General features: G+C 36.2%; 1 protein-coding gene across 1 annotated transcript; it reads left to right on the top strand.

Annotated features, from left to right (window-relative positions):
• Window positions 1-4,146: 4,146 nt before the first annotated feature.
• On the top strand, window positions 4,147-5,085 carry LOC309869863 (olfactory receptor 6C1; the record flags this gene model as incomplete). Its single annotated transcript, XM_082741637.1, has 1 exon — window positions 4,147-5,085. One exon carries the CDS (start codon window positions 4,147-4,149, stop codon window positions 5,083-5,085), a length of 939 nt encoding a protein of 312 aa, XP_082597763.1.
• Between the last annotated feature and the right edge of the window lie 6,644 nt (window positions 5,086-11,729).

The following is an 11,729-nucleotide window of genomic DNA, read 5'->3' as shown; positions in this document are numbered from 1 at the left end:
TTTTTCAAATTCCTTTGGCTGTTCGAGGTCTTTTCTGGTTCCATATAAATTTTAGGATTATTTGTTCCATTTCTTCGAAAAAGATGGATGGCACTTTGATAGGAATTGCATTAAATGTGTAGATTGCTTTAGGTAGCAGAGACATTTTCACAATATTTATTCTTCCAATCCAGGAGCATGGAACTTTTTTCCATTTCTTTGTGTCTTCCCCAATTTCTTTCATGAGTACTTTATTGTTCTCTGTGTATAGAATTTTTGCCTCTTTGGTTGGGTTTATTCCTAGGTATCTTATGGTTTGGGGTGCAATTGTAAATGGGATTGACTCCTTAATTTCTCTTTCTTCTGTCTTGTTGTTGGTGTAGAGAAATGCAACTGATTTCTGTGCATTGATTTTATATCCTGACAATTTACTGTATTCCTGTACAAGTTTTAGCAGTTTTGGAGTGGAGTCTTTTGGGTTTTCCACATATAGTATCATATCATCTACGAAGAGTGAGAGTTTGACTTCTTTGCTGATTTGGATGCCTTTAATTTCCTTTTGTTGTCTGATTGCTGAGGCTAGGACTTCTAGTACTATGTTGTATAGCAGTGGTGATAATGGACATCCCTGCTATGTTCCTGACCTTAGTGGAAAAGCTTTCAGTTTTTCTCCATTGAGAATGATATTTGTGGTGGGATTTTCATAGATAGTTTTGATAATATTGAGGTATGTGTGCTGTATCCCTACACATTGAAGAGTTTTGATCTGGAAGGGATGCTGTACTTTGTCAAATGCTTTTTCAGCATCTATGGAGAGTATCATATGGTGGTTGTTCTTTTTTTACAAATGTATTATATCACATTGATTGATTTGTGGATATTGAACCAACCTTGCAGCCCTGGAATAAATCCCACTTGGTCATGGTGAATGATCCTTTTACTGTACTGTTGAGTGCTATTAGCTAGTATTTTGGTGAGAATTTTTGCATCTGAGTTCATCAAGGATATTGGTCTGTAGTTCTCTTTTTTGATGGGATCCTTGTCTGGTTTTGGGATCAAGGTGATGCTGGCCTCGTAAAATGAGTTTGGAAGTTTTCCTTCTGTTTCTATTTTTTGGAATAGTTACAGGGGAATAGGAATTAGTTCTTCTTTAAATGTTTGGTAGAATTCTCCCGGGAAGCCGTCTTGCCCAGGGCTTTTGTTTGTTTGGAGATTTTTAATAACTGTTTCAATCTCCTTACTGGTTATGGGTCTGTTCAGGCTTTCTATTTCTTCCTAGTTCAGTTGTGGTAGTTTATATGTCTCTAGGAATGCATCCATTTCTTCAAGATTGTCAAATTTGTTGGCGGAAAGTTGCTCATAGGATGTTCTTATAATTGTTTGTATTTCTTTGGTGTTAGTTGTGATCTCTCCTCTTTCATTCATGATTTTATTTATTTGGGTCCTTTCTCTTTTCTTTTTGATAAGTCTGGCCAGCGGTTTATCAATCTTATTAATTCTTTCAAAGAACGAGCTCCTAGTTTCATTGATTTCTTCTATTGTTTTTTTTTTTTTGTTTCTATTTCATTGATTTCTTCTCTGATCTTTATAATTTCTCTTCTCCTACTGATTTAGGGTTTCTTTCTTGTTCTTTCTCCAGCTCATTTAGGTAGGGTTAGGTTGTGTACCTGAGACCTTTATTGTTTCTTGAGAAAGGCTTGTACCGCTATATATTTTCCTTTCAGGACTGCCTTTGTTGTGTCCCACAGATTTTGAACCGTTGTGTTTTCATCATCATTTGTTTCCATGAATTTTTTCAATTCTTCTTTCATTTCTTGGTTAAGCCATTCATGCTTCAGAAGGATGCTGTTAAGTGTCCATGTTTTTTGGGTTCTTTCCAAATTTCCTCTTAGGATTGCGTTGCAGCTTCAGAGCATCGTGGTCTGAAAATATGCAGGGAATGATCCCAATCTTTTGATACCAGCTGAGACCTGATTTAGGACAGAAGATGTGATCTATTCTGGAGAATGTTCCATGTGCACTAGAGAAGAATGTGTATTCTGTTGCATTGGGATGAAATGTTCTGCATATATCTGTGATGTCCATTTGGTCCTGTGTGTCATTTAAGGCTTTTATTTCCTTGTTGATCTTTTGCTTGGATGATCTGTCCATTTCAGTGATGGGGGTGTTAGTGCCCTACTATTATTGTATTATTGTTGATGTGTTTCTTTGATTTTGTTATTAATTGGTTTATATAGTTGGCTGCTCCCACATTGGGGACATAGATATTTAAAATTGTTAGATCTTCTTGTTGGACAGATCCTTTGAGTATGATATAGTGTCCTTCCTCATCTCTGATTATAGTCTTTGGCTTAAAATCTAATTGATCTGATATATGAATTGCCACTCCTGCTTTCTTCTGATGTCCATTAGCATTGTAAATTCTTTTCCACTCCCTCACTTTAAATCTGGAGATATCTTTGGGTTTAAAATTAGTTTCTTGTAGGCAACATATAGATTTTTTTTTTTAATCCATTCTTATACCTTGTGTCTTTTGATTGGGGCATTTAGCCCATTAACATTCAGGGTAACTATTGAGAGATATGAATTTAGTGCCATTGTATTGCCAGTAAGGATGAATGTTACTGTATATTGTCCTGTTCCTTTCTGACCTACTACTTTTAGGCTCTCTCTTTGCTTAGAGGTCCCCTTTCAATATTTCCTGTAGAGCTGATTTGATGTTTACAAATTCTTTCAGTTTCTGTTTGTCCTGGAAGCTTTTAATCTTTCCTTCTATTTTCAATGATAGCCTAGCTGGATATAGTATTTTTGGCTTCATGTTTTTCTCATTGAGTTCTCTGAAAATATCATGCCAGCTCTTTCTGGTCTGTCAGGTCTCTGTGGATAAGTCTGCTGCCAATCTAATATTTTTACCGTTGTATGTTACAGCCTTCTTTTCCAGGCTGCTTTCAGGATTTTCTTGTTGTCACTAAACTTGTAAATTTTACTATTAGGTGATGGGGTGTGGACCTATTCTTATTGATTTTGAAGGGTGTTCTCTGCACCTCCTGAAATTTGATGCTTGTTCCCTTTGCCATACTGGGGAAATTCTCTCCAATAATTCTCTCCAGTATACCTTCTGCTCCCCCCTCTCTCTCTTCTTCTTCTGGAATCACAATTATTCTAATGTTGTGTCATCTCATGGTGTCACTTATCTCTCGAATTCTCCCCTCATGGTCCAGTAGTTGTTTGTCCCTCTTTTGCTCAGCTTCTTTATTCTCTGTCATTTGGTCTTCTATATCACTAATTCTTTCTTCTGCCTCATTTATCTTAGCAGTGAGAGCCTCTATTTTTTATTGCACCTCATTAATAGCTTTTTTTATTTCAACTTGGTTAGATTTTAGTTCTTTATTTCTACAGAAAGGGCTTTTATATCTCCCGAGAGGGTTTCTCTATTATCTTCCATGCCTTTTTCGAGCCCAGTTAGAACCTTGAGAATCATCATTCTGAACTCTAGATCTGACCTATTACCAATGTCTGTATTGATTTGGTCCCTAGCCTTCGGTACTGCCTCTTGTTCTTTTTGTGTGTGTGTGTGTGGTGTATTTTTCCGCCTTGTCATTTTGTCCAGATAAGAACATATGAAGGAGCAAGTAAAATACCAAAAGGGTGGCAACAACCCCATGAAAATATCCTTTCAGAAAGTGGTTGATTTTCTGTTTGTAGAATTGCTGTTCTTCTTCTCTTCTATCTGCCATTGGATTTGTAGGCGTTTGCAATCTTTAGATAAGCTATCTAGCTGATCACCTGCTAGCTGAAGTAGTCTCAGCCTGCTATTTCTCTGCTATCTTGACTCCCAGCCTCCCTTGTGATTATCTTTGAAAGCTACCACGTGCTATTTGGAGTCAGAAAAGCTTGAGGAAACTCCTTGTTCTAGCCCTTTTTGCTCTGTGATATTGAATATTTTCAAACTTGCCTTCACTGGAGATTTCACTGGTAAAAGAGAGGAAATTAATGGATCCTTGTGGTTATCAGTTCAAGTACATTCTCATCTGTAGATGGAAACATGTAGTATTTCAGCCAAATTCTGGCTTCACACTTAGACCTTTGTTAATCCTCTCTTCAAATTTGTTTCTTGTGTTTTCTCCTAGAGGTCTGGCAGGAGAACAACAAATAAGCAACTGGAGAATGAGAAACCACACAGAACTAACAGAGTTCATCCTCCTGGGATTGTCAGATGACCCACAGCTTCAGGGAGTGATCTTCATCTTTCTGTTCATCACCTACATGCTCAGCATCACTGGGAACCTGACCATTATCACCCTTACCCTGCTGGATGCTCACCTCCAGACACCCATGTATTTCTTCCTCAGAAACTTCTCCTTATTAGAGGTTTCATTCACCACTGTCAGCATACCTAAGTTCCTGGGCACCCTGATTACAGGAGATAAAACCATTTCCTTTAATGATTGCATTGCTCAGTTATTTTTTTTCATTCTTTTGGGAGTCACTGAATTTTACCTCCTGGCTGCCATGTCCTATGACCGTTATATTGCCATCTGCAAACCTCTGCATTACATGACCATCATGAATCCCAGAGTCTGCATACTCCTTGTCTTCTCTTCATGGCTGATTTCATTCTTAATCATATTTCCTGCACTCATGTTGCTCTTAAACCTTAATTACTGTAGATCTAATATTATTGACCATTTTACTTGTGATTATTTTCCCCTGCTGCAACTTTCATGTTCAGACACAAAATTCCTAGAGCTAATGGGGTTTTCCTGTGCTGTGTTTACTTTAATGTTCACTTTGGCATTAATATTTCTATCTTACATATATATCATCAGAACAATTTTGAGAATTCCTTCTAATAGTCAGAGGACAAAGGCCTTTTCCACCTGCTCATCCCACATGATTGTTATCTCCATCTCCTATGGCAGCTGCATTTTTATGTATATTAAACCCTCAGCAAAAGACAGAGTTTCTCTGAGCAAGGGTGTTGCTGTGCTAAACACCTCAGTAGCCCCCATGTTAAACCCTTTTATTTACAGTCTAAGGAATGAGCAAGTCAAGCGAGCCTTCATGGACAGGGCAAGGAAGATTGTATTTTTCTCAAGCAAATGAAATACTATGGTACATGAATTAGACACACCCATTGCAGGCAGTTTAAAATACACAAAAATGATTTGCTCGTTTTGGCAGCACATATACTAAAATATGCAAAAATGAAGTCTGAGCAACGTCTCCAATTTAAAAGGCCTTCCTGTCATCCTATTCATTACTTCTTTCTAACAGTTCAAAGCACATTTAATATATTTCCCATTCAATTGATATAACTTCAGATGTCTGTCTAGTTCTCATTCTTCTGAACCCATTGTTAGCTGAAACTTCTTGAACAATAATTATTTTAATTTGGAGAGGTGTACTTTGAGATTTATTTGGGAAAACAACTATCACCCAGAATGGAAGGGATGTTGTATAATTATTGATATGATATTTTCCTTATTCTATACAGACAATATAATCTTTCATTTGCATTGATCTTTGTCAAAAATCCCTTCAGCGTCTTGCAGTTCCTCTTGGAAAAGTTTTTCAAATGCCATATGATTTTTTGAAAATTGTGAATGTTTTTATTTAAAAACCAAAAACTGTTGCTTACCTAATAGATTATGTCCATATAATTTACCTAATGCTAAAAATAAAAAAAAATAGATCTTTAAGAACAAAAATAGACCTCCATATTTCCAAATATCGTAATGACTCAGTAGATATAGACTGTTATACAGGGTAGATACATGCATATATATATCCACAGATATAGAAATACTGTAGAAATTAGTGAAGAAATAGCTGTTTTAGATGTGTAGAATAAGTTAACTTTCCCTATTTCTATGGAATGTAAGCTCTGCTTTCTGACTACAATGGAATATATATGTATAGCTCCTTTCTTAGTTTTAGACTAGTTTGAAACTGGGCATGTATCTAAATTTTTAATTCCAAAACAGTAAAATCATTTCAGTTTTGTAGAAAATAAAAACTTCATAACAGAACAAAATTTAGAATTTCAGCGATTAAAATACTCGTCCACTCATTCAGCTTAAAGTATTAGGTGTATTTTGGATGATGTGTGTGTATGCACGTGTGTGTGTGGTTGTGTGTGAGAGAGAAAGTAAAAGAAGATTATGGATAGAATAAAGTATTCCAAATAATATAAATGATTATTTATACTATAATCCTAATTAGTGCTGCACAATTTCTAATGATCTCTCTGCAATATATTCAACTGAGAAATACAGCACAGTACTTGCTGAGCCTGGCTCTTTCTGTAGTTTCACTATTGTGGTCATTGGGGTCTAAGTGCCCCTTTGGTTCACTACCTTTGCATCTTTGGCTAAGTGCCTAATAGTGCAATTGCTGGGTCATAACGTAGCTCTATTTTTAACTTTTTGAGGAACCTGCATACTGTTTTTCAGAGTGACTACACTACCTTGCATTCCCACTTTCTCTGCCACTTTGCCAACAATTGTTATTTCCTGAGTGGTTAATTTTAGCTGTTCTGACCAGTGTAAGTTGTATCACATTGTGGTTTTCATTTGTATTTCCCTGATGTCAAGGGTTGTTGAGCATTTTTGCATGTGTCTTTTGTGCATTTGTATGCCTTCTTTGGAGAAGTGTCTGTTCATGTTTTCTGCTCATTTCTTAATTGGATTATTTGTTCTTTGGGTGTTGAGTTTGATAAGTTCTTTATAGATTTTGGATACTAGCCCTTTATCTGATATGTCATTTACAAATATCTTCTTCAATTATGTTGCTTGTCTTTTGGTTTTGTCGAATGTTTCCTTTGTTGTGCAAAAGCTTTTTATCTTGATGAAGTCCCAATAGTTCATTTTTGCCTTCGTTTCCCTTGCCTTTGAAGACATGTCTAGCAAGAAGTTGCTGTGGACGAGGTCACAGAGGTTGCTGCCTGTGTTCTCCCCTGGGATTTTGATGGATTCCTGGCTCACATTGAGGTCTTTCCTCCATTTTCAGTCTATTTCTATGTGTGATATAAGGAAATGGTCGAGTTTCATTTTTCTGCATATGTCTGTCCAATTTCCTCAACACCATTTGTTGAAAAGATTGTGTTTTTGCCACTGCATATTTTTTCCTGCTTTGTCAAAGATTAGTTGACCATAGAGTTGGGGATACATTTCTGGGTTCTCTATTCTGTTCCTTGAGCTATGTGTCTGTTTTTGTGGCAGTACTATACCATTTTGATGAGTGCAGATTTGTAATAAAACTTGAAGTCTGGAATTGTGATGTCACCTGCTTTGATTCTCTTTTTCAACATTCCTTTGGCTATTCAAGGACATGTCTGGTTCCATACAAATTTTAGAATTTTTTGTTCCAGCTCTGTGAAAAAAGTTGATGGTATTCTGACATGGATTGTGCTGAATGTATAGATTGCTCTAGGTAGCATAGACATTTTAACAGTAGTTATTCTTCCATTCCATGAACAGAGTGGTTTTCCATTCCTTTGTGTCTTCCCCAATTTCTTTCATGAGTGTTCTATAATTCTGTGGGTATAGACACTTTGCCTCTTTGGTTAGGTTTATTCCTAGATATCTTATTATTTTTGGTGCAATTGTAAATAGGATCAATTCCTTAATTTCTCTTTCTTGTCTCATTGTTAGTGTATAGAAATATACCTGATTTATTTGCATTGATTTTCTATCCTGCCACTTTGCTGAATTCCTGCTTGAGTTCTAGTAATTTGAGGGTAGAGTCTTTTGGGTTTTCCACGTAAAGTATCATGTCATCTGTAAAGAGAGAGAGTTTGACTTACTCCTTTTCAATATGAATGCCTTTTATTTCATTTCATTGTCTGATTGCTGAGACTAGTACTTCTAGGAGTATGTTTTACAACAGTGGTAAGAGTGGACATCCCTGACATGTTCCTGACCCTAGGGGAAAATATCTCAGGTTTTCCCCATTGAGAATGATTTTTGCCTGGGCTTTTCATATATGGCTTTTATGATATTGAAGTATATTCCCTCTATCCATACACTGTGAAAAGTTTTAATTAAGAAATAATGCTGTACTTTGTCAACTGATTTTTCTGCATCTATTGAGAAGATCAGATGGCTCTTGTCCTTTCTTTTATTAATATAGTGTACCACATTGATTGATAGGTGGATGTTGAACCTCTCTTGCAGCCCAAGAATCAATCCCACTTGATTGTGGTGATTTATCCTTTTAATGTATACTTTTGGATCCTTTGGGCAGATCCTTTTGGTTAGATCATAATGTACTGTTGGATCTTGGTGAGAATTATTGCATCCATATTCATCAGGGATATTAGTCTATAATTCTCCATTTTGGTCTTTGTTTGCTTTTAGGAACAAGGTAATGCTGGCCTCATAGAAAAAGTTTGGAAGCTTTCCTTCCATTTTGATTTTTTGAAACAGCTTCAGTAGAATAGGTATTATTTCTTCTTTAAACATTTTAGTAGAATCATCCCGGAAAGCCATCTGGTCCTGGGCTCTTGTTTGACTGCTTCAATTTCCTTGCTAATTATGGGTCTGTTCAGGTTTCCTATTTCTTCCTGTTCACTTTTGATAGTGTATACATTTCTAGGGATGCATTCATTTCTTCCAGCTTGCCTAATTTGTTGGCATATAGTTGCTCATAATATGTTCTTATAATTGTTTGTATTTCTTCAGTGCTGGTTGTGCTCTCTCCTCTTTCATTCATGATTTTATTTACTTAGGTTCTTTGTGTTTTGGTAAGAATGGTCAGGTGTGGGACGCCTGGGTGGCTCAGTGGGTTAAGCTGCTGCTTTCGGCTCAGGTCATGATCTCAGTGTCCTGGGATCGAGTCCCACATCGGGCTCTCTGCTCAGCAGGGAGCCTGCTTCCCTCTCTCTCCTTCTGCCTGCCTCTCCATCTACTTGTGATTCTCTCTTTCAAATAAATAAATAAAATCTTAAAAAAAAAAAGAATGGTCAGGGGTTTATCTATCTTATTAATTCTTTCAGAGAACCAGCTTCTAGTTTCATTGTTCTGTTCTACCGTTCTTTTGGTTTCTATTCATTGACTTTTGCTCTAAACTTTTAATTTTCTTCTCCTCCGGGATTTGGTCTTTATTGCTATTCTTTCCCCTAGCTCCTTTAGGTGTAAGGTTAGGTTGTATATTTAAGAACTTTCTTGTTTCTTGAGAAAGGCTTGTACTGCTATATACTTTCCTCTTGGGACCACCTTTGCTGCATCTCAAAGGTTTTGAACAGTTGTGTTCTCACTTTCATTACTTTCCACATTTAAAAAAAAAATTCTTCTTTAATTTCTTGGTTGACCCATTCATTCTTTAGTAGGATGCTCTTTAGTTTCCATGTATGTGAGTTCTTTCCAAATTTCCTCTTGTGATTGAGTTCTCGTTTCAAAGTATTGTGCTCTGAAAATATATAGGGAATGATCCCAATCACTTGGTACCAGCTGAGACCTGATTTGTGAACCAGTATATGATCTGTTCTGAGAATGTTCCATGTGCACTCAAGAAGAGTGTGTATTCTGATGTTTTAGGATTGAATGCTCTGAATATATTTGTGAAGTCCATCTGGCCCCATATGTCATTCAAATCCTTTGTTACCTACTAGATGATCTATCTATTGCAATCAGTGGGGTGTTAAAGTTTCCTATGATTGTTTTATTATTATCAATGTGTTTATACTCATCAATGTTGTGGCATATCCTTACAAAAGAAAAATGAGAAAGAGGGAAATTAACGATGATAAATTGGTCAGAGCTTGTCCTGCTGAGCCTTTCTGATGATCCTGATCTTCTGGTTGAGGTTTTACCTTTCTTATTTATCACATACATATTATGTGTCACTGGCAACCTGGCTATCATTACTTGGTAGACTTCCGTCTACAGCCCCCTATGTGTTTCTTAGCTGAAACTACTTTATCTTAGAAATCTCATTTACCACTGTATGTATTTGTAGATTTCTAGGGACAATCATCACCATGCATAAAATCCTTTCTCATAAGAGTTGTACCATCCAATAACTTTTCTTTATCTTCATGGAGGTGAATGGATTTCCCATTCTAATTGCCATGTCCCTTTACCCCTCTGTTGCTATTTCTAAATCCCTTTATTATACCGCCATCATTAGCAGGAAACTATACATCCTGTTTGTGCCCTATGCATGGCTGGGCAGGTTCCTGAACATTTTTCCAGTTGTTATTTTTCTGCTCCAGCTGGAGAAGTGTACATCCAATATCAAGGATAACTGCCTGTGCATATCTTTTGCTTGTATAACTGTCTTCTCAGATACATGATTCCTAGAAGTAATCTGTTTTTCCCTTGTTTTGGTTACTTTGTTATTTATTTATTATTTATTTGCATTGTGATTTTCTCCTAATATACATCACACATGCCAGTGAGAGAAAAAAGTCTTTATCCACTTATATTTCTCACCTGATTGTCATTGCCATTTTCATATATGCTAATTACTCAGCAGGGAGAAAAGGGGCTTCATTGACCAAAGAAGTAGCTATTCTCAATAGCTCTGTTGACCCTATGCTGACCTCCTTCATTTACTCTCTAAGGAGCTGGAAAGATACAAACCTTCAAAGATTTGACCCTTATAGTACTGTCTCATACAAAGAAATCAAAGTTCTGATTAATATGAACTAATGTTATTATGAAGATTTAACAAGAGAAAAATGAAATTTAAAATTTCTAATCTACTATCTTCTTATATCAATGTCACAGCTATAGGAAATGCTGAGATTATTTGTTAAACATTCTTTACATCATGGCTGAGTTGTGTCTTTCTTTACTGTAGGTTCTGTGTAAGTGATTTATAATTATGAATATAAAGTCTGTGTTTATGGAATATCAATCATTTTGCTCACTATTATAAATAATATAAATATTATATCAAAAACATTAGTTCCAAAAGATATATACACCCCCACACTTTTACAGTATTCAAAATGCTCAAAATATGCAAGCAGCCTAAGTGTATGTTTATAGATGAATAGAGAAAGAAAAATATACATATACATATACACACAATGAGATATTACTCAGCTATAAAAAAAGAATGAGATCTTGCCATTTACAGTATCAAGCGACACAGAGGACACTATGCCAAGTGAAATATGCCAGATAGAGAAAGACGAATACCATATGCTTTCACTTATATGTAGAATCAAAAGCAAAACAAACAGGTAAACCAGAAAACAAAGCAGAAAAAGACAAATCAATACAGAGAACAATACAGTGAACACATATGATGACAAAATCACAAATGCCAGATGAAAGATGTTGGAGTGATGGGCACAATGGGGGAAGAAGAGTGGGAGGTACAGGCTTCTACTTATGGAATGAATAAGTCACAGGAATAAAATGTACTGCAGAGGGAATGTAGTCAATGCTATTGTAATCCTGTTGTATGGTGACAGGTGATAACTACTCTTACGGTGAGCATAGCACAATGTATAGACCTGCTGAATTGCAATGTCATAAACTGAAGATACTGTAACATTGTGTGTCAGCAATACTCAATAAAAACAAACAAAGCATGATTGATGAACAAGTAGAAGTGAACTGAGGTGCCAAAGGGGAAAGACCTTATGTGACTGTGAACATCCTAAAGGAGAAGTAAAAGTAATATTATTAAAACAATAAGGAAGAAAACCACAGGTATTCTGGAATGGAAAAGGTGAGGGTGGATGGGGTGAAGTGAAATTGCAGAAAAGGGTCATACTACTATGCTTTGTCCTT

The sequence above is a fragment of the Mustela nivalis genome (genome assembly GCF_964662115.1).
Source record: "Mustela nivalis genome assembly, chromosome: 7".
NCBI classification, from domain to species: Eukaryota; Metazoa; Chordata; class Mammalia; order Carnivora; family Mustelidae; genus Mustela; species Mustela nivalis.
Note: the sequence above shows the minus strand (reverse complement) of the source record. Positions and strands in the feature narration are given on the sequence as shown.